The sequence below is a fragment of the Ambystoma mexicanum genome, chromosome 4q (assembly GCF_040938575.1).
Source record: "Ambystoma mexicanum isolate Mex_15411 chromosome 4q, UKY_AmexF1_1, whole genome shotgun sequence".
Lineage (NCBI taxonomy): Eukaryota > Metazoa > Chordata > Amphibia > Caudata > Ambystomatidae > Ambystoma > Ambystoma mexicanum.
Genome location: NC_090928.1, coordinates 125,724,275 through 125,748,467, shown reverse-complemented (window position 1 = coordinate 125,748,467; position 24,193 = coordinate 125,724,275). Strand labels below are relative to the sequence as shown.

The following is a 24,193-nucleotide window of genomic DNA, read 5'->3' as shown; positions in this document are numbered from 1 at the left end:
CTGCCATAGCTACCCGGATTGGTCTGGCTTGTCCAGAAGTTAGAGTGCTTAGTGTTGGAGTGCAGTTATTTTAAAAGATCACGCACGTTTAATTTGGTAAAAATTGTCAGTATTGAAATCATTGATGGTACTGAATCTCTATGGGAAAGACTTATGAATGGTGTACATTACCCATTAATTTTAGCACTAGGACATTTTTTAAAGATAGTAGAAAAAGAACTCACGCGCTTTGAAATTCAAGATGAAATCAACTAAGAAAGCTTTTAATGTATATATCAACTTAAAATGCATTTTAAATATTTTGTATATATATGGTTTTGTAACTGATAATTGTGTAAAACGATAAGAATGAAAAGATGTTTAATACTGTTTTAATGTGTTTTGTATGAACTGTATTTTTAAGATGTGATTATTATGACTCATTTTGTAAAGGTTTAATTTTAACCAAATACAAATAAAAGAAAAAAAAATGACCCCTTCTTGGCGGCCACCATGTTTCTTTGTAAGAACTTTATGAATGGCTTGTAAATTGATTAACCTGAAACCGAGCATGGCTGATTCACCTTTTCAACAAATGTGTAAAAGATCAACATATATCTTCCCATCTCATTAAAGCTACGGTTGCAAAACCTAAGTAAACATCTCTCTGGTTTCTTTGGTTCAACCAATACCACATATTGATATGTATTATTAACATGTAGCATTATTAATCCTAATACTACTAAATTAGCACCAACTACATTTACTTTTGCAAATCGAAAATAGGGCACAGAAATGTTCACAGCTCCGCCCCCCTAAGCTATAGCACACCTTTCCTAATACTCTTAGAAGCGAGGCAAACCATTTCGAAAGCACCCTAAAGAAAACTCTTTTTTTTAGAAAGGCCTTCCCAGGGATTGAGGATGCTTATCCTCAGCAGCGGCATTAGCCTAGTCCTATTGCCTTCTGTAGCTGGCCCGTCAAAATGAGAAACCTCTTCCACCGTTTTCCTCCGTCTCATCCTCTCAATCCTCTGCTCCGTCCCTCCGCAGATGTTCTCCTCACTCGTGTAACTTCTGATTCTGCTTATTCCCCTTTACTTTGTAATCTTCTTGTAGGCATGTCTCTGAATGTGCTGGGTTCTTTTTTCTCCACCCCTTTCTCTTTTTTGCACTTGCATCTCATTTTGATCCGGGCACCATTACACAGCTTTGTTGGGTGCTTTGATTGTTTGTTTGCACTAACTTGTTCTACTCGCTTTGTGAAACAAGGTGTGTTGTAATTTGACGCGTTATAAAACCGCAATAAAACAAACCAAATAAACCTAACGTTCGCTTGGAAGACGGTTTCAGTTAAACTCGTGAAATGGCAAAGCATGCCCAGTCAATACATGACTTAATTAAGAAATCCCTTTATACTTGAACCATATCTAACGTGGCGTTTGACCACTGGTAATCCCTTCTTATCACCAGTGCAAGATTTACACTTCTTTTGCATTAATTAGTGCAGTGTGCATAAAAGGGAAAGAAAGGAAATTATGATGGCTGCTGCCTTTATTGTCCTGATGAGATAGAAATACAAGTACACTTTATATTTTGGGCCTGATCACGACTTTGGTGGTAACGCCGGCGCTATTGGCGGCGGCACTATCTGCCCTACTGCCGAACTCCCTGGTGCTAATAGCGCCGGATCACGAGTTCGGCGGTAATGTAAATCCCCATTCCCCATTGAGCCCATTCGGGAATGCCCCATTCCCCATTGGGCTCAATGGGGAAATTTCGCACTAATACCGCCGGCGGATTTCCCGCCGGCGGTATGAGCGCGAATTTTCAGCGGATTTCCCCCCAGCTAAGAGCTGGGGTGAAATCCACCAAAGTCCTGATTTGGCGGACCCTTAAATCCGGCGGTAATAGCGCTACCGCCAGATTTAAGGGTTACTGCCAAAGTCGTGATGAGGCCCTTTGTGTCCTTTGTACAAATCCTTGTGAGAAAAAATGTTTAATTCCTGTTATGTATAGGCAAAATGACACATAACAAACTTAGTTGCTATTGTACTAACATTTAATTATTGAGAGCCCCCAGGTGGGAGCACCCTCTCATCAGCTCACCAATGCTCAATCTCTCTTTCAATCTGGAACCAAAGCAGATTCCAGAAACCATCAATCTACAATGCCACGTAGTTATTACATCAACAAAACATCTCCCCCCAACATAACACAGGAAAAGGAAATGAAAGGATGAGAAAGACAAACAGACGCAGCATGTAAGGGGAACGGGAAGGGAAAAACTTGGAGGGGATAGAGGAGAATACAAGTATCATAGATTTCAATAAAGGATATAATACATCAGACACAGTGTCCGCCGCTGAGTCAAAAGATCCTTGTGCAACAAGTGCAGGATGCCGGAAGGCGATTATGTCCTAATAATAGATATAATCTTTCTTGAAATTCTGCATAATCTTTCTGTTCTTAGATGACATGCAATTCCCATCATTGGAATCTTTACACTTCTTGATGACCACCTGCATCCTTTCCAGATTACAATCATCACCCGCTGTTGAGTGCGGTACCCTGATATCCATGCTCATCTCCGACAGTACCACATCATCGCACAACCATCTCTTCCCATTTTCCAAAATCACTGATTTTCCTGATGATTTCACAACTCTTTGGGGATCCCTATATCTGGATAGTCCTTTCAAAATTTTCTTGGGTTCCCTCACGTGGATCCAATCACCTTCTTTGATATCACTCTCTGTCAAATGTTTACTGGTATCATAGTCATCTTTACATTTAGCTTGTCTTTCCTTCAACTTCCTTACCACGTCCTCCATGCCAATCCGTTTGTGACATTTTTACACTAACCAAGCAGGTCTAAGACTATTAGATGCCGTTCTCCCCCTCATCATTGTGAAAAGCTCCTCCTCTGCGACTGAATGTAGAGTAATTCTGTAAGCATTTAATGCTTCCTTTAACATGTCTTTCCACAGTAACAAATAAGCAATTGCTAATTGTATGATACTCTTCACAAAGCCATTCATTCTCACAAAGCCATTCATTCTCTCGACCAAACCATTGGTTATTGGGTGATATAACAAAGTTGTTTTATGCTCAATTGCTCTGTCCCTCATGAAAGCTTGCACTTCTGCTAACATAAACTGGACGCCATTGTCCGACACAATCTCTTGCAGGTCTCCCTCTCTATTAAACACATCCTCCATGAACCTCACAATCTTCTTGGCAGTAACAGCTCCTTCCATGACACCCCATTCCACCCATTTGAATGTGTTTGTTAACAATACTAGAATGTAAATCTTCTGGGCATCTAGAGTTTTATAAGGCCCTGTAATATCTATGGCTAATTTTGCCCAAACGGAATGTGGAATTTCAATCGGCTGTAGTGGCGTGACAATCATCCTTTTCCTTTTGTCACTAACTGCACATGCCATACAGTCTCTCACTAATTCTTCAATTTCTCTCCACATCCCCGGCCACCAGTAGTTTTCCCTCACTATTCTCTTGGTGAGATTTCTCCCTAAATGTCCTTCATGCGCCAAATCTTTTATTCTTTTCCTTAACGACACTGGTGGAATGATGCGATCCCCCCCTGTAGACGAATGTGGCATCTCCTGAAATGTCATCCTTTATCTGAATATACTGCTTCAGGCTCTGATCAACTTTTCTCCACTCAACTTGAATCGCCTGTCTCAAAAGACTTTGTTCACTGTCCTCAGCCACTGCTTTAATCCATTCTTTTTTTAATATGCTTGAATGTATTTGTGCAATGATACATTCTGTATCTGACTCATCAATGTAAACATCTTTAGATTCATTGCCATCCCAGGGCAATCTTGATAAGCAATCTGCTACCACGTTGGACTTGCCTGGGGTGTATTTCACACTTATATTATATTTCATAATGTCTAATATATATCTCCGGATCCAGGGTTACACTAAATTCGGGCTCTTTGAATTCAACACATGGATCAAGGGCTTGTGATATGTCCTTAATTCAATTGGCAAACCCCAAATCAGGCTCCTAAAATGTTCCAAGATCCATTTTACTCCAAGTGCTTCTCTTAATACTCTTGAAGCAAATGCAATGGGTACTGCTCTGCCTCCCTGGATTTGTTCCAGAACACCCCCTAAACCAACATTGCTGGCATCCACTGAAATTATATTTCGAGAGTTACAATGAAACATTTTAAATGTCGGTGCCCTGTTTATAAATTCCTTTATGCATTCAAATTCAGCTTTGCACTCATCCGACCATGTAAGTCTCACAAGTTTGTTCATCAGTTCTCTCATGTTTAATATTTTATCTGTGAAATGAGATATAAACTTTGAATAATACTCAGTTAGGCCAAGAAAACTTCGTAACTGCTCTTTGTTGGTTGGTACTGGAATATTCAAGATGGTGCCCACCAAGTTCTTCTTCGGGTTGATTCCCTCTGAATCTATAACAAGCCCTAAATATGTTACTGCACTCATTTTGATCTGGAATTTCTCTATCTTTTGAGTGAGTCCTCTTTCTTGTATAACTTGTAACACGCCCAATAGTTTGGCATTGTGCTCTTCCTCTGTCTGTGCTGCAATTAGGATGCCATCTTGAAAATAATAAACGCCCTTAAGACCTCCAAACAGCTGATGCGTCAATCTTTGGAACACAGATGCGGCTGATGCCAAACCAAAAGGCATTCTCTTGTACCTAAAAGCTCCCCGAGGTGTAACAAATGACATGAGATGTCTTGATTCTTCATCTTTCAGAACTTGATCATATGCTGAAGATTGATCGGGGGTTGTAAAAAAACGTGCTGGCCTCATGGTTGTCAACATCTCCTCGATGTTAGGTATGGGATGCCTGTCAATCCATATGTTTGTATTCCAGTCTCTCATATCTACACACATTCTAATTAAATCATCAGGTTTTTGCATGATTACAATAGGGGAAAGCCATTCTGAACTTTCAATCGGCTCAATGATATTTTGCTCACACAACTTCATCAGTTCTTTCTGCAAAGCTTCTCTTGTGCCAATTGGGATGTTCCTGACCCTATGCGAAATGGTTTTTCAACTTTCTTTAATACAATTCTGTGCTTCAAGCCCTTTAATACTCCAATACTATCATTACATATCTGGGGGAAACTCTTGGCTAGGTTCTCACTTGTGTCACAACTATCCATTGATATGCTCAGTATGGGAATACTCTCCCCAGGATGTATTCTTATCTGTAGTGTCGCCTGTTCCCGCCATCCCACAACTGGTGAGCCATTTTTCTGAGACATATAGTTTGCAATATGTCTCTCTTCATTTAAAACTTAAATGCACCCAACTGTATCCAATGATAGTAATTGGAGTCTTGCCATACCCAGTGGCTCTCACTCTTGTATTCTGTAATTCTTCACAATTGCCTTTTAGCTCTCTAACATAAGTCTCAGCATCCACAATGGTATATGGTGAGCCTGTGTCCACCATTACTTGCAATGGCACTTTTTTGATGTACATATATACCCATGGTCCTTTATTTTTTCTCCTGGTGTGAGATTTAAAATCTGAACCTCCTCTTCTTTATCGTCCTCAATCGACAACAGGCTACTCGGACCTCCAATTTCCTCCAATGCATTGATGCTTGTATTCCTCGTGTTTGTAAAGCTATTGTCTTCACCTTGTATTCTACTGCCAGACTATGAAGCTTTCCTGCCTCTTTCTCTGACGTTCCTACAGACCTTACCAAAATGACCAATGCCGCCACATCTGAAGCATTCAGCAGAGTACCCTGGACATTCTCTGTCTACATTTGCATGTGTACCTCAACCTCATTTGTAACAGCGTCCTTGTACTTTGTTAAAAGGCTCTCTCTCCCTCCGAGATTGAATCTAGAATTGTTCGTAGACATCTTCTTTACTAGTGCTATCAGTGCTTCTTCAGTATTATCTTCTTTTTCATCTTGAATAGATTTGATCTCCCTACTCTCTTGCTTACTGTGCACCACTCTCATTCATTTTTCACTCAATTCCATCGTTCTAGCTATCTACATCGCCTGCTCTAAGGGCGGGTCCTTCATTTGCCATAACCTCTGCTGTATGTGGGGATCTGCAACATGCAAAACCAATTGGTCCCTCAAATATTCTTCAGCCACTCCTGTAAATGTGCATGTTAATATCAAGCCTCTTAATACTGCCATATACGCGTCTACGTATTCACCCTTGTTTTGACGTCTGGAGAAAAAGTGGTATCTTTCAAGAATGATATTAGTCTTGTTTCCAAAATGCTTGGATAACTTATTTAAAGCACTTTTATATTGCCTGCTGCTACTTGTACCAGCTGAGTCTCCCAAATCCCCATCCGTATCACTCTGATCATGTGAAAACCTAATTTCTGTCATCATGTTATCATGAGAGTAATACATTTCATTTCTATTTTCATGCATTTATGCATTCCTTTTGAATTTCGTCTAGAATAGGAAACTATGGTTTTGGCCTAAACTATAATGGTTCCATATATGCTGAAGAGCCATGTTATTTATGTACACTTGTCATTTTATAGCACATTGTAGCTTAGCTTTAGGCGCCAGAATCTGTCTCTGTCCATTTCTGATGGCTTTTGCCGTGCACAGGGTTGTTTTCGCAAAGTGAGAATTGTTTGATAAACATTCTTGAGTCTTTGGCAGACAGTGGGCCTCATTACAACTCTGGCGGTAGCCGTGCCCTTAATAAGGGCACGGCTGCCACCGGAGTTGCATTTTTTCCGGCACCCGCGAATGGGCAAGAACCGGTTCATGCCGAGCTTGGCAGACCCGGTAATTGCCCATTTGCGGGTGCCGGAATCAAGGGCCTGCTGATCCCCATTCTGCCCCAAAGGGCTGAATGGGGATGGGGAGGTCGGATGCACCGGCACATATAGAGTTGTGCCGGTGCATCTGACATGCTCTGCTCACGGGTGCTGTTACATCTGCCAGGAAAAACCTGGCGGGTAAAATGGCACCCGCGAGCAGAGCACGTAGTATGGTGGTCCAGGAACTACGGTACTGGCATGCTTACCGGTACCGTAGTTCCCGGACCGCCATGCTTGTAATGAGGCCCAGTAACTCCATAACAGACAACCAGTAGACAACCTTGCCTGACTGCAGAGCTGAAGAGACAATGGCCCTCATTATGACCCTGGCGGAAATCGAAAAACGATGGCGGAAATGCAATACCGCCATCGAATAGCGCTCGGTGCGACTATGACCCGTCACCGCAAAGTACGAAGCCATTAGCGACACCGTAGTGAACGCCAACGCTAACTGCACCAAGCACGCGCGCGCGCGCCATGCCAAACCGCAAACACCACCATGGTGCAACGGTACGCCAATTCCGACCCTAGCGGACATGTACCTAACGCCATCAGGCATGGCGGAATGTACCATTCCGCCATGGCGAGAAGTACGGCATCGCGAATCAACCGTAAACGGCCCCACTGAGTGCCTGTACACCGCTCCCTGCCCACAAAGTACAACTCCCCGTAGGTGCAATGAAGCCACAATGCAACCATTGAAATGTACAAGTCACCCATGCATGCCAACGAACAAAAGAAACACAACAGGGGCCAATGGGAGCTGCAGGGCACAGATGGCACGAATACAGAAGCCATCCCAATGGACATGACCACAGTCCCCCACCAAGAAACGCACGCAAACACAGGCACCTGTGACCAGCAATATACCGAAAACCACATCATTCAACCAGTCCACCTGGCTGACCGGCATCTGTTACACAAAACCCAAACCCCCGCCCCTGAGCATGACAACATTCAAACTGGCATATTGGCAGCCCCCATCCCTGACCTCACTGGGCTTCGTAGGCAAACGCGCACAGCACAGTACCACGCAACTAAACCCCGAAGCTGGAACCCAATGCAGATCTCCTCACAATACATCGCCCCCCAAATAGGCATATGCCACATCACTTGCAAAGAAAAACGCTACACGGGCCAAATCAGAATAGATATTTATGCACATCAAAATCACCAAGCACATACAGCCATCAGGCCATGAAATCCAAAACACCAACCACCATTGTGGGCTGCTTCCGCAAGAAATGACCAGCCACTACCTGTGTGTCGCCCTGTTCCCCCATGGTACACAGAGCCACATTCACGTCCGAAAAGGCAACATGGAAGCGCACAGAACCGCAGGGCCGTCCCAATGGGGAGGCACTAGTCCAGCTGAAAGGCCGAAATGTTGCTCCGAGCCACCAGTACTGCGTAAGGGCATGTGGCCCATTGGCGATCGTCCCATAAGATCGTAATGCTGCTCCACTGATTAACACGAAGCAGCAGGTGTCGGGAGTAAAATCCATCTGCAGGAGTGGCATACAGATGGCAGTGGCAAAAGGGGAGGAGATACCTGTCAACCAAAAGAAAAGAAAAAGAACAGAATGGCCATCAGAACTACATACCAACAACTCACTTCAATGATCACACGAAATCCACAGCCATATGCATGCTAGCCCACTCCAAAGGAACATCACCACCCCAAAACCACTTGCGACTCATAACCATCTATATCGAGGTGCAAACACCATCACAAACGAGTGTCTGAGGGCGCCTCGAGACAGGGAGGGCTCAACAAGGCCAGATGGACGATGGTCCCACTATGGCAGCCCTGCATCACATAGCGTAGGGGAGGCGGATAGATCCCAAGAAGCCCTGTACATGGCAAACTCTGTATCAAATCACCTGCCCATGCATCCATCCATCATTCCCTCATCCCGGGATCAAAATGCCTGAATAATTACTCACATGACATTAGAAACATCCATTGAGTCTGTGCGTTATGCAGCCTGCTAAATCCACAGTGCCCCAGCCCGTAATTCCAGTGTTGTGAAGTAACATGTATTTGGGAACGGACGGCCTCATCGCCCACGTAGCTATTGCGCATCCCAAACTATTCATATCAATCATTGCTCCCTCGCCATGGGCCCTGTCTCAAGGACATAGAACAATAGAACGTTACATTTGCAGTCAGACCTGTGGGCATCTCCTCGCCGCTAGCTGGAAACCGAAAGCGCCGCCCTTCGAATTCCTCATTTGCAACATCACGTCGAAAAGGCATCTGTGGCCGTTTGAAATCACTAATTATCCCATCGAGTGCGGCTGTGTGTGAAAATGGCAACTGCCTTCACCCACGAATGGGACGCCCCGCCCGTCGTTGCAACTCGGTACAGTGATGCATGAGGGCCCACCGTTACTCGAGTACTACGTCCCACTGACCCCTCACAAGTCTGTTCGCGACTGCACAGATAGTATGTGAAACAATGGGACCACAGCAGAATGAACATATCAACCAATCTTACACGGCCATCGGGTACTAATACATGATTGCAATAGCAAGATACAATTCCCCGAATTGCAGCGTTGTGCGCGGGACGTGCTCGGCCAAAGGGGAGAGCAGTTTGCACAGGTGGAATCAATCACCACAGGTGGAGGCCATACAGCCTGAAAACACATAAATTGCACAGCCAGTCCCCTCCCACAACCACACCGAAATGCTACCGGCAGGACTCGCGATGTTGGCCCTGGGGGACCTGATAGCACTGCAAGTGCTCCGACTCCAAGAAGTAGACGAACACCAACTACAACCAGCCGCACGGAGGAGACGCAGGAGGAGGAGGAGGCCAAGGCAGGGCCAGCAAGGCCCACCAGCACAGCCACTACCACCACGCAGGCAGCCCGCAATTCAACGCCTCCGAGCACATCCGTTCAACCTCACTGATGAGCAGATCCACACCCTCTACCGCCTGGACCGGGACACCATAGCCGCCATTGTGGACATGACACAGGCTGACCTTGTCAGCATGATAGATAGCCCAACCGCCATCCCACCCCTACTGAAGGTGGTGTCTGTACTCCACTTCCTGGCCACAGGCACCTACCAGCACACAGTCGGACAGTTGCATGGCATTTCTCAGCCACTGTTCTCACGGACACTATTGCAAGTGCTCGATGCCCTCCTGAAGCACGCAGACGACTACATCTCTCTACCACGCTCGGAGCAGGAAATAACCAACACAAAAGTGGGATTCCATGCACTTGCCGGCATACCGGGTTGCATTGGTGCCATCGACTGCACCCATGTTGAATTGGTCGTCCCACATGCCATGGAGGCCCAGTACCGCAACCGAAAACAATTTCATTCCCTGAATGTACAGATGGTGTGTGACTCCAACAGGATCATTACACATTGTTGTGCCCGATTCCCTGGATCAACCCATGATTCTATGGTCTTGAGGAACTCTACAATACCACGCTACATGGAACGACACGCAGGGAACAGATCCTGGCTACTCGGTGAGTCTCATTACATGCATGATGATGTGGGGTATGTGAATTGTCAATGACCTGCCAGGAAGGGGGGGGGGGTGTGCGTACGTATCAATGGCATTCCACATCATACGTTTCTCGTCCACATACAGGTGATGCTGGATATCCACTGAAGAGATGGCTCCTCACACCAGTCCGGAACCCACGGGACCAGCATGAGGAGGACTACAACCATGCCCACTCACGTACCCGTGTAGTCATAGAACAGGCATTCGGCCTACTGAAGGGTCGTTTCCGCTGCCTCAGCAGGTCTGGCGGGGCACTCCTGTACCGCCATGAGAAGGTTGCAAAGATGGTCATGGCATGTGTCATGCTCCACAACATGTGCGTACGTAGAAATGTGCCCATGCCCCCTGACGCAGAACTGCAAGCACCTGAAGATGGTCATGATGAGGGTGGGGATGTGGCAGCACCTCATGGAGTCTGCGAGGCACCGGAGGGCCGTGACATTCGTCAGCATCTCATTGATGTATGCTTCTAGCACTCACGCCTGGTGGCTGATGCATGGACACGGGACTCGTGGCACTGCGTGTGTCTGGGACATGCACAATATGGACTGTACGCCTATGATGGCCTAGTACACAAAGATCAATGTCCACACTTCTCATTAGTTGATCGTGCACTTTTTATGGCATATGTGATATCATGTTGAACACCCTATCGACCCGCCACCCAAGTGAGCCCAACACACCCCCTCCACCCTCCTACCTCCCACCCGAACACCAGTGTCCAAAGATGCTCATTGTCAGTGGGCTGTCGCTATTGCATGCCCCCTCTGCGGGTATCAGGGGCACCCCTGCCTGTGGAGCGCAGGTTCCTTCCAGATCTACGTTGGGGGCTGCCCTGGACGGAACTTGCAACGGATGATGTGTCTGCCTGCTCACGTCCATGCATGTCCCTAAGGGTTTGCGAGAGCTCAGTGAGCACACGGCGCACTGCGGCAAGTTCGGCACATACGTCTTTGGACGTCGCATGCAGTTCCCCCCTCAGGCTATCGGTGCTACTCTCCATTTGGACTCTCAGGCTCTCGGTGCTACTCTCAATTTGTGCCCTTAGCGTCTCTGTACCTCTCTCCATTTCTGCCCTAAGTGTCTCTGTTGATGTTTCTATGTCTGCCTTGGTGCCCCCACATTCATCGGCATGGCCCTTGAGGAGTGTGGCCATTTGCTGCTGTTGGACGATTAACTTGTCGAGGGACTGTTGCCTCTGCTGGGCCATGGCCATTTGCGGTGGTGTCACAGAGGGGCTGTTGTCCTCATGTTGCCTTGCCACAGGGCTTGTGGGGGATGGCCAGTCGTCGTCTTGTGGCTGCACCTGCGTGGTATCCTCATGTTGTACGGGAGGGGACAGACAGGGGGATTGGGACAGGTCATGGATGGATCTGACCTCGACATCCCCGTCTTCTGTGTCCGAGCATGCTGCCATCAATGGGGTGTCACCTATGGTGCTGCTGCCACCAGAGGCAGTGCCTTCTGTGGCATCCATTGGGGGGACCTGTGGTGGTGGTGTTGTGGCCATGCTGGCTGCTGGGGTGCCTGTTGATGTTCCCTCCTCTGTGCTGCCACCTGATTTGTGCTGCTGCCGTGTCTTGATGCGTGCAGCTGAGGTGGAGGGTCTCTGGCCGTTGGTCTTGGCCCTCTTTGCAGGTGTGCTGGTAGGGGTGTCCTGTAGCTCGTCGTTTGGATCGGACCCTGTGGTGGAGTAAAGGAGGGCGAGGGTTATTGATGGGTCAGTGGGAATTGGAATGGCATTGTATCACATGCATTGGGGTGGTACCTGAGGGTGATTTGGGTCGGGGTCTTGGAGGTGCTTTGATTTGTGTGTGGAGTGAGGGTGCAGTTGTTTGGCAGCCTGCAGTTAGGGTGTGCCTGCTGCACGTGTAGTGCGTGTTTTAGGGGTTTTTAATTAATTATGTATTTATTGTGGGTTTTAACGTGCGCTATCAGGCCGATGTGTGTGGACGTTCTCCTGGACATGTGTTTCTGTTGCACTATGGGGACACATGGTACTTCACATGAATGGACTTTGTGGATTTGGCATTGTTTTATCTGGCCCACCTACCTGAATCTTCGGATGTCTGCACTCCTTTCTCCATCCCTCCGACTCCCTCTATGCTCTCCATTCCGATGGTGGAGGCACAGATTTCTTCCCAGGGGGTCAACTTGATGGGTGATTCAGGACCTCCCCCGGTGGCTGTGGCAATGTTGCGGTTGGCAGAGAGTATGCTGCGGACGCGTATCCGCAGGTCGTCCCATCGCTTGCGGCATTGCTGTGGGGTGCGGGGTGCGGTCCCCACCGCACTTACCCGCTGTGCCACCAGAGCCCATATGGCCTTCTTGTTTGCAAGTGCCGTCCTGGTCATTTGCGTGGAGAAGACGACGGCAGCATTCTCCTGGAGGGTCTCTGTTAGCACGGTGAGTTCCTCACGGGAGTAGTGGACCTGCCGCTTGCGGTCGCACGCTTTCTTCGCTGCTTTTCCCATTATTCTTGGTTTCGCTAGGGTGGTTGACGGGTTGGGGTGTGTTTCGGGGTAGTCATTTTAGTGGTTGTGTGGTTTTAGTGTATTTATAGGTGTACGCCGGGATGTTTCCCGTTCCGGGCCCATGTTTTAGCTTCCGTTTCCGTATATTTCCGGCCACCGTACTTTCCGGTAGGCGCACACTGCGGTGACCGCTAAGAGGGGTGGCGGTATTGCACCTGGGGCGCCGTACGGCGGCGGTGTGGGCCGTTTTGGGGTCATTTCCGCCATCGCGGACTTTGCACTTCCACCATGCCGTGGTGCTCGTGCCCGATGGGTCGGAATGGGCCGCACTTTGCTCCTTCGTACAATGGCGGAAACGCTATTTACGCTGTGGCGCTCCGGTCAGTCGCTTTCCGCCAGGGTCGTAATGAGGGCCAATGTGTTTTTCAGTCTGAAAGAGAATGTTTTAGCTGAGAAACAGAATGCTTTGCTTAGGAATTCGCAGACGAGACTGCTGTCTTGTGTAGTATTAACGATAGCTTGTACTGTCCCTAGAATGTAGAAATGTCACCATCACTAGTATGGTTAAAGCCATAACAATGCATGCACGTAGATAGACACATGCTGTTTTTCATGAAACGCTTACTGTGCACATATGAAGTGAGAGTGCATCACAGCACTACAATGTTAATGTATAACTGTGGGGTTTCTGTTGAGTAGGAGTCAAGATCAGCATTAGGAGATGAGATGGTAGATGCTGATGGCAGATGCAGACGAGGAGAGTAAGAGTGTTTGGCTGGAGACTCTCATCACAGTCTTAGAGAACTGGCTGTGAGAGGACAGAGAAATGCTGAGAGCTAGTAGGGGTTTTGCTATTTGCTAATGCTAGAGAGAGAGCATTACTAGAGATGGAGTAGGTTAGGCTCAGCTGGTCTAACAGTATTGCTAGGAGAAGCCGGAGGGGCTGGGCTAGTTGCACTTATGCTTAGAGAAATGCTGATTTGCTTGTTTATGTAGTGATTTGCTGTCATTTTGTCATGCAATGCAAGGCATGGATCAAGATGCAATTTTAATTTGAAATTAACCGATTTCCTGTGTTTTTGTGATGTCTTTATGATTCTGCCATTCTCTTTTTTGTTTTCATAGAGGTATCACAGTGCACACCATTTTTGGTTTCATAATCAAGCAGTGTTCAGAAAATCCGAAGTGCTTCTGCATCAATGCAGTTTAACAAAGTGGCTTCTTTCAAGTTATCACTAAATTTAGTACCACCTATTGCTCTCAAATACACCTGAAACACATCTATCCATTGTTGCCACTGACTGGTGGGATTTCCTGGATTTGGCAGAAATTGAACTGACGCTGGAGTGTGTTGCATGGTATAAGGTCACAGATATTGGCTACCTTGGTTGTGTCTTTTAAATAACTAGGCTTGTATTTTGTTTCCTGTTACAAAGTGGTCTGTTGTCTTGTAATTCATTGAATATTTTATTTTGTGATATCTATAGTCTTTCCCTTTTATCCTTTATTTGTGCTTGGTTTTTACTTCCTTGTTCGTGGTATGATTTTTTTTGTATACTGAGTTCTGATTTGCTGGTTTGCACAATTTGTATAGTTTGTGTTGTTACCCACAAAGAAGTAATGGAAGCTTGTACAATACCATTGTTGTTTAAACGTTAAGCTGTGCCAGCGTGCAGCGTTGCACTTCCGAACCGCTCCAAAATGCTTCTGTTTCTTTTCTTTCTGTGAAATGGCCTGCTGACGTTTGATTGCTATGGCAATCCTTCCGATACACAAATATGGCCTTCACGTCAGGGACCTTTATTCAGATCCATTACTCTAAAGTTAGCGTGGATCGTTGCATGCACACGTCGGTCATCTTTCAAAAAATGCTATGGTATGCGTTTTCCTTGATCCTCTGTATTTTACATCAACATTTCTATTCGCCCGCAACAGTACCTTGACAGGAGTCTTGTCATCGTTGTTGGCTGGGATTTTCTTATTTTGTTTCTCTCCCCTCGTGTAGCAATTACGAGCGAGAAGACACGTAGGCTCTGCCAACAAAACCTCCAGCTGAGGGCTCGCGTTGTGGTTGGGATCCTCGTCGCCAATCGTTATGTATATGCGAAATGACACATTACAAACGTAGCTGCTATTTTATTTGCATTTTATTATTGAGAGCCCCCAGGTGAGTGCACTCTCTCATAAGCTCACCAACGCTCAATCTCTCCCTCGTTTTGGATCCAAAGCGGATTCCAGAAACCATCAATCTACAATTCCACGTAGTTATTACATCAACATAACATTCTGGTTTTAAAAAATAGCCAATTTAATCAGAACAATCTGCTTTTCAACGGATGAGGACAAATGCGTGGCGTGGGTCCTAAATACATTTCTAGCAAAGGCACGGGTAGCAACACCCTCATCAACGCAGAGCAACACAGGTTTGAATCCCCAGTCCGCGCTTAGAAACCTGCGGTTATGAGAACGTTAGAAGAAACCAATTATAATAAGGGATTTTAAACAAGACCTACTTTGCTATCCAAAATATTACGTTAATTTGAGTTATTATTTGTCTATTCTAAATGATAAATGGTTGTTTTTAAAATCTGTAAGGGAAAATGTTATGCATATTTACATTTCTATATGATGCACTGTTTTATGAATATGTAATCATTTGAAATACACATAAAAAACAAAAAAGAAATGATAACAGTTACCTTGATGTTCCATAAGCACAAGTAGCCATCTTCATGAGCAGAGACCAGGATTGGTGGACACTTGCTGGTACTTGAAAGTTCACATATTTCCTTTTGATCGTCAACATCATCTCCATCATCTTTTGATTCTGCTGTTGGATAGGTGTTCATAATGAATTGGTTTGCTGCTCAACAGAGAACTCCCTACTTAAAATGCTTAAGACTAATAACTTACAAGTCTTATATTCTGTACACATACCATTGGCTAGTAAAATGAGTATGGTTAAATATCCGTTCTGATTTTTTTTTAACTTGACCTGGAAACAAATTAAACCAGGTAGCCAGTGTGCTTTGCTATGTAATGTTAGCATTAACCACAGTCACCCTGAATCCTTGGAATGACCTACACATGGTGTGCCCTTTAGGCATCCAGTAGAAAGAAAACATTTAGGATTTTTCTTCCATTAGAATGGATCAGAAGCCACCTTGAACTAGTACTTGTTCCATATAGTCTGCAAAAAAGGCTCTTTACCCTGTACAAGCTCTGGATATTGTGGTAGCAGGCCACGGACAAAGGTTTACACTTTGCAAGAAAATTGAGGATCATCATATATTAATGCAATACAATACTTTCAAAAGAATGTAATGTTTACTGTCACAAAGCCCTATCACGTGCCATCCAGTCATGACTACACACAGTTGAAATTCTCTGGCGGGACGGAGTCGCCAAAGCAGAACACCTGATGATCAAGGCACTTCCTCAGCGTTATTGCCTATTCCTGCTGTGCATGATCTGCACACAGTGGGCCTTCAATATGAGCATGGTGCTAAAAGTAAACAAAGCCGGTATTTGGAAATACGACTTGTTCTCATGTCCTTCCTGATTATGGGCCTGGGTGAATTACCAAATGCGGTATCCCCGAGTAATACTGCTTGCGGTAATTACTGTCGTAAAACGATAACAAATAACTCATTTCTTAACTCCAATTCTTACTCGACCCGAAAGGTAGATGTATACATTGAAAAATCCATCAGAAAACTTCCCATTAATGAAACATTTATGGGGACAATCAAAGGGAGTGAAAAAGTGGGCATTTGTGATGCTCTCCTTCCCATTACATTTGTCAAGTGAGGACTGCATGCGGTGATCCTTCACAAAATTACAACCTAAACTACAATGGTGACCTTGGTATTTTGTCCCCACCTGCATGATTAGCCGGTGCGGAGAAGGATTGCACTGTGTAATCCAGCGTCACCTTTGAAGACAGAAAAAACAGGCCATTTGGCTTGTTTACCATTCAAATGTGGCATTTTCACCCAGTGCTGTCCCACCAGGTAGAAATAAAACTTTGGGATGGAATTCGAATTTGTGTGCACAAAACCCTGACTCCTTGTATGAGTCCAAGATGTCACCTCATTAGAGTTGGTAAGGTTACTGAGAAGGACCCCCAGAATCCTGGTGGATCTCCTAGAGGTGCTTAGTTCTTGCTGTGTGGTCTTTCAATTCCCCAACCAGGTCTGGAATAGCAATTTGTATTACAGCACTGAAGGAGGTGTTTTTGGGCTGCATTTGCATGCAATAGTTCTCCCATGCATTTCCATTTTCCCCCATACGCATGTTGTCTTAAACAGCAGGTGGGTGCTGCTGAATTGAGTGCCACGCCGGTGGGAACACCTGCAGCTGGAGCACACGGCTCCCCTCTGCCAAGCATTAATGAACGGACTGTGCTTAGGCCAGGGCAGTCTTCCTGGCTCCTGCCAAACCCGCTGTGCCACCCAGATAGTAAGTTGATTTCTAGCCGCCAAGGTAGAACTGAGTACAAGAACTCCTGTTGGACCCACAATTGGACCAGCACTTTTAATCTCATCCTGCTTGTGACCTTTTCCAGTGGGCGTCAGCAGGAGAATTAGGCTGTCAATGCGGGTTTGCTGGATACATAATGGCACTCTCCCTCTAATATTTGTAACACAACATCACTTGTTGTGGGTTCCAAGTGTTTCAGATTTAGGCTGAGGATGTTTTTCTATATATGGACTCACGTTAAGGGTCTGCAATCTTTGGCCCTCCAGATGTTTCGGACTACAACTCCCATGATCCCTCAATATTGAGTAGGCTGGCAATTGCTGATGGCAGGTGTAGTTTCAAACATATCGGGAGTCAAAAGCGTGGCCGACTCCTGGACTACTACACGAATTCTGGAATAGGATAACAGTCCAGTTAGAAGTGGCTAAGTCTTCAGTTTAGTTTCAGTGCATTCAGTTTCCCTGCAAAAAAAGGACACAACAGCGTCAGCACCCCCCCACGTAAGTGGGAGGAACTGACGCTGCAGGGGTACAAGGAAATCGCAGAGCAGAGTAAGCAAGATGGGACATATATTCCACATGTTTTCATCAGAAAGCTGTGGCCTTAATGGCATAATACATTTTGCACAATGCACAGACTTTTAAATTTGACTCTAGCTGCAACTGACAGCTAATGTTATCTTAGCGCGTCTGAGTGGTGATGTGTGAACCTTTCAAGAAAGGTTCTGAAGAATTATGACTAGACAGTTTTGTATCCTTTGAAGTTTTAGAAAAATTTCCTTTTGTCGGTTTGACCCAGTTTTCTTTTTTACTCTAATGAAAGAAACTATGACAGGTGCAAAGTGGGAATTTCACTTTTGGCATTCTCCAAGGAATATGTTCAGAAGGCTTCTATGTTGTTATTGTGCGTTTTGTGCCAGGTGTACATCTCAGGAACAATGACTGCTGGTCATAGAAAATAAAAGCTAATTTCAGTCTGGTGCAACATAGTTTTCGGTAACAAGAGATACGAGCAGATGTTCACAGTGTGTGTCAGGTTCTTGATTTTGTATCCAGAGAAAATCATCTCACCAATCACCAGGCCATTTTTTAAGTACTTCAGAGGTTACACTACAGCCCTGAAATACTATTTCCTCTGATTCAGTTGTAATGGTTAGTGTGTAGATGCTAGTATGACAATACTGTTCACTGCAAAAATTCTAAAAGGGCACATTTTTCAGGTTTGAAATGATTACTTATGCAATACAATAGACTCATGGACATCTTAAATACCAGGGTGGACAATAGAAAAGACAGGCCACGATTCCCTGGAATTAGCATTGCTGCAACAGAAGCATGACAAACCTGAAATCAACAGTGGCATGTCACTTCATTGAATACAATCAACAGATATAACATGAAATTCCAAACCTTGGAGGTGGTACAACCAGGCACACATAACTTTAATAATGCACACTGTCTTGATCAAAGAGAAGTCTTCTGGATTGATAGATTGGAATCACTGATACTAGGTTGCATGAATGAATAATGTAACCTGAATTTTTACGTATAAGCCTATGATTTCCTGATTTAGAACTCTTATACTGTCAGATATCTTCTTTTGATGTGACAAACATTTGTAGGATTTGACCATTCGGATCTCATTGGGTCGCACAATTCTTAGTATAGAATTGTGGCGCAGTTGTTGAATTTTTATACCAAGTATTTGTCAAAGTGCTCTACATTTTATTGAAAGAAGAAAATTCACTTTATTGCCATAACAATGCAAATTGGCTAAATACATACATTTTTAAATCTGTATTCTGAAATAATAGAAAATGGTGTTTATTTAAAATGGTTTATTTATTTAATACATTATCCGTCCGTGTGCTGCCCCAGTGGGATGACATAATCATGTCGATGATGTCAGCACCGTGACATCCACATTAGCACGTAGCATTTAACAAACTATAATCCACAGCAATCCTAGTGCCATTTCACTAAACCAATACATTTTCTAGTTTAAGAAGGTACATCTTGCAAAGATCTGCAATGGAGAGTGTATATTTCATGTAAGTATTTGTTGAATCTTATTAACTTACCGAAATTCATTTTTGGTATGAACAGTTTATTGTTGAAGAAGACATAATCAAATATATATCACTTTACAGGTCACAACCTAATTCATGGGTTATCTTGACCTGAAAATAAAGACCTTAATAGGTATGAACTTACCTCAGTTCTCAATTACAAAATGTATTTTTGAGAGACTTTAGAATTTTTTTTCATTTTTCCTTTTTTTTCTTTTCCAGCTTTTTTTGCTGAAAACAGAGAGGCAAGTTGGACTTTAACAGTGAAAACATGCACGATTACATTCATTGGGCCTGTTGGGTGTCTTGGCCCACGTTCAAGTTATTATGCTGCAACACTTGGTGCTGTGGGCTTAGGAAATCCAAGAGGGCAGAAAAGCCCACATTTGCGCCAGAAACCTGGAGAACCGTGCAGTTTTGCGCACAGCAAAATGGTCCCCTGACCTGCCACCCACCAGTGCGAGCGTGAGGGGCCAGGAGTGCCATGAGTGAAATGTGTGCCAAAGGAAAAACAGCAGTGCGGTGGCTAAAAAAAAAAAAAGCACTTTGAAATCACCTTTGTTTCTCTGAAATGCAAGCTAAAAATGCCTATTTTAAACATCGCAAGATATTCAAAAATCTCAATGAACACCAGCAGGCATTTGGCAGAATGTATTCTTGTGTGCATACTAAATCTGGAAAGAGAAAGAGCCCAAAACAATGTTCATAACAAAACTGGCTGAGCTGTGGATGTCAGCAGCTTAAGTTAAACTGGACCCAAAGCCACGAAAATCTAAATGTTTAAAATAAATGAGTGACCTACTGTTGAGTGTCACATAGTTTGCAACTGTTGAAATGTCATAGTTTGAACTTAGAATCAGCGTTCTAGCTGCATGTGTAAAAATTGTCAGTTTGATTTGAATGTAGAAAACTGGGTACCAAAGTGACATTTAGCTGAAGCCTGGCTTAAAGAGATTGAATTCTGCCTGACAACCACCCCCGACAGGAGTTGAAACTTGATCAGCAGCTGTGTTCCCAGGCCTGGCTGCATTCTGCTGCCCCTGCCAAAAGGAGATGACACCTCTCTGATTGAATTAGGGGAGGAGCACCTGGGGACTACAGGAAACTAAACAAAGCACTGTCCTTGGCCCAGGCAAATGTTAAATTAGGGGGGTCGTAAATGGCTTCCTCTTGGAAGGAATCGGGGAGGGGCACTGCATCTGTGAGCCAGCTGAGCTTGGGGGAAGTGGATAAACCAGAAATTCCACCATGTGCTTTGGAAATCCACACCCCTTTGGGGCCAGAGCATAATTTTAAAAAGATGGATAATTCATAGTGCGGACTTGTAAAAATTATATAAATAACATCATCATTCTTGTGATTTTTCTGTGCACATTTTTTTAGGACCCTGTGAAATGTTCTTGGGGATAGTAGCGGAAAAAAGGATGTTACTCCAAATGTATGCATGTTAAAAATCTGACACTTTATCATCTGAAACCCATATCCCTGGTGCACATTTGTGTAAAATCTGGAAAGGTTTAGAGGTCGTTATCTGGATGAAAAGGGGAGAATTCTGTCATAAGTGGACACGACATCTTACAAAGACAGGGATCGGATGGTTTGGTGATACAGAAAATATGTTAACTAGACATATAATATTAGAAAAATGGTACATAGATAAATATGTATTTGGATCAGAAATAGATTTGTGTGCAATTTGACAAGGGGAGGATCCTCTGACCATAAACCTACCTCATCACTCTGACTCACAACCCAGTTCCCCCAATCAAGGGAGAGAGGAGGAACTGGCCAATGATAAGTTGAGAGGGTTGGGCATAGAAGATGACCCGACCCTCCCACTTTCTAAACACATAAAAGGAGACTGCGCAGGACAGGTAGGGACATTCACTTCCCACTTCAAGCTGATTTCTTGCGGAGCGTTTTGCCAGAAGACACCAGATCCAGCACTTAGACTTCAAATCCAGACAGAGACCAGAACTTTGAATTCAGACTTCAGAATTTGTCAACAGGCCTCAAAATCTTTTGCAAACTGATTTACCCCAGACTTCCAAGGGGCACATCAGAGTAAAACAGCCAGGCTGAGCTGTTTGATTCTGCCCTAAAACCCTGTGCCAGAAACACCCAGAAAGCAGAGCTGTACCCGGAACCAGAGACCAGACCTTTGTGAAGTGCCGAGTGCCAGACCAGCAGAGCAGAGCTGACCCAGACCGCTGTAACCAGAGAACCAGTACCCAGTGGCGAGAGAACTGCAGCCAATCCTGACCCGATCCCTGACGAAGTCGCATTCCTGTCCAACAGATAGTGTGAGTACCCAGCCAGGACTGTGCAAAACCAATCTCTTAGTTTAAAATAATCTAATTCAAACTATTTTAACCTATCTAAAACTACACCATAGCATTGTCTGTCCTTCTGTGACTTTAAAGCTGCAAAACTGTCATCTGTCATTATGAAACTTTAAAATTTCATTTCTGAAAATCTACCTCCACAAAATCGTCTGTATCTCTTGAACCGTTTATTTTGAAGCTGAGATTTCAAGCTTTCCAACAAGCTCTAAACCGACTTGCTCCTTAAACTTCCTCCGTAATTGCGCTCGACGCACGCGACTAAATTGCCGCGATTTGACATTTTGCTTCGTTTCAGCCACATGTAAAAATATTTGTCCTTGCTTTCCTTTGCTGAAATTCGTTTGCAACCTGACAATCATTCATAGAGCATTGCCAAAGTGATCCTGAACTAATACAAAGTAGCTGTCACCCACCCTGAACCTCTAGAGGGAATTAAAATCATTTTAGCATATTTTTCACTTCTTTGCATACCACCTTTAAAGTACTTTGCCTGTGTTTAAAATCATCCCTGTTGATCTAAGCTTGCTAGGGGGGAACTGAATTGGGATTGTACTGTGATTGTATTCCTGAAGACTGTGTGTGTTACTTCCACCTCCTTACATTGCATAGGGGGGGGGGGGGTGAATTGCCAAAAGGGGAAAAGTGATTATATTACCTTTTGCTGAAATCCTATCAAGTTTATTCCTGTGTTGCCTCTTTTCCACCTTGCATTTCCTTGTACCATATAAAGCATTCTCAGCAACCTTATCCTCTATACTACTCCTAAGTAATTACCCAGTGTGCTAGTATCACATCATCCATTGTTGATCACTCACTGTCATATGTCTAAGTGTGATATAAATTATTAATTTATTATAAAAGTGCGATATATATATATATTGTTTAATTCTCAAATAAACCTTTTAAATTTGCAAAACAAACTTACTTCTTGGCTGAGTGGGGTCAGGGGGATTCTAAGAGAGGGGTGTTATATAAGGGTTGTCATCCAGAGTACACAAACTGGACATAAAAATATATAAATAAGGGCTTCCCTTGAGCAATCCCAGATAAGGCACTGACTTAGTGGGACTGCTTGATTGGAGTCATTAACAGGCCTCATTATAAGTTTGCTGGTCTGGTAACAACGGTTCCGGTAAGCTTGCTGGTACCTTTGTTACCGGACCAGCAAACTATGAGTTCTGCTCGAAGGTGCCTTCCCGCCTGCCAGGTCAGACTTGCAGGTACCATTACTGGCGACCAGAGCATGTCGGACGCATCGGCACAATTCACAATTCACGAATGGTGCCGGCGCATCCGACCTCCCCATTCCCATTGAGCCCTATGCGGCTCAAATGGGAATGGGGAGCATTTCATTCCAGCGCCACCGAATGGGCAGGGCCGTAATGACCCAGTAATTACCCAGCAATGGGAGCTGGAAAAAAAATGATACCAGTGGTTTTACCAGCACGGTTGCCGCCGGTCTCATAATGAGGCCCAATTGTTGAAAAATTATAATGAATTTGGTGATGTTATTATCGTTGCAGTTTTTTATATAATCACTTACAGATTTGTACCTGAAGATGTATAGTTTTATCCGAAATGCATCAGACAAACATTATTCCTGGGTCTGTAACTAAATGATATTCACACATAAGAATCTGAAATACACTGTTCAACTGCATAGTGGTGCCCACTTACTTTACACATGTATTCAACGTCTGCCATTATTTCTTTCATTTCATCAATGGCTGAATTTATTAGTTTCTTCTTGGCCAACACATGTTTCGCACGTAACAATTAACCAAGGCTCCTATTTTCGCTCAATAATCACATGAATGTATGATACATAAAATCCTTAACAAATTAATTTGTATGCATTCAGTGTGAGAGGGCTCACTGAATTCTACAAATGGCAGTTACGGTAGAGCGAATGAAATGTTTAAGATTTAATAATAAAAACTAGAACTTGGATCCTGTGCCTGTTGTATAATTCAAGGGGTGAAAATTAATTCATGAGCTGTCGTACCTATTAGATACTCGAAAATTGGTAAATTATAAAACACATTTATAATGAGTAGAAGTCCACGTGTAACACGTATTTAAAGCACAACATCGTTTACATAAAACTGAAGTGCTTCTTCGAATTTTAATTTTAAAAAGGAAATATTGTTGAATATATTAGTTCTGTGTTGAAATTCAGGGTATTGGTCCAATCGGATTGGTATCATTAGCTCACATGGCATTGTCCATCGTACATTGTATGGTGGTTAAAATGTTCAAGGCGATTTCACATTTTTAAAGGACTTGTACTATAATCAACATGACATAAAACTGCAGCACAGATGGTACAACAAAGAAAATATATGTATCAAAGATTCAATTTAATTTTGAGGAAGGCTGTTCTTAAATTTGCTTAATACAAACTGCATTTTTATACCCGAAAATTAAAACAAACATATATGGGATGAAAGTGATATGCTAATTATTATTAATACAT

At 44.1% G+C, this 24,193-nt stretch overlaps 1 protein-coding gene across 1 annotated transcript in view; it reads right to left on the bottom strand.

Annotated features, from left to right (window-relative positions):
* Positions 1-24,193, bottom strand: part of WDR64 (WD repeat domain 64) — a 1,979,698-nt gene that overhangs the window by 655,947 nt on the left and 1,299,558 nt on the right. Inside the window, exon 20 of the mRNA XM_069607651.1 lies at positions 15,522-15,652. Within this exon, the coding sequence (XP_069463752.1) occupies positions 15,522-15,652 (131 nt within the window). The remainder of the gene's footprint in view (positions 1-15,521; positions 15,653-24,193) is intronic.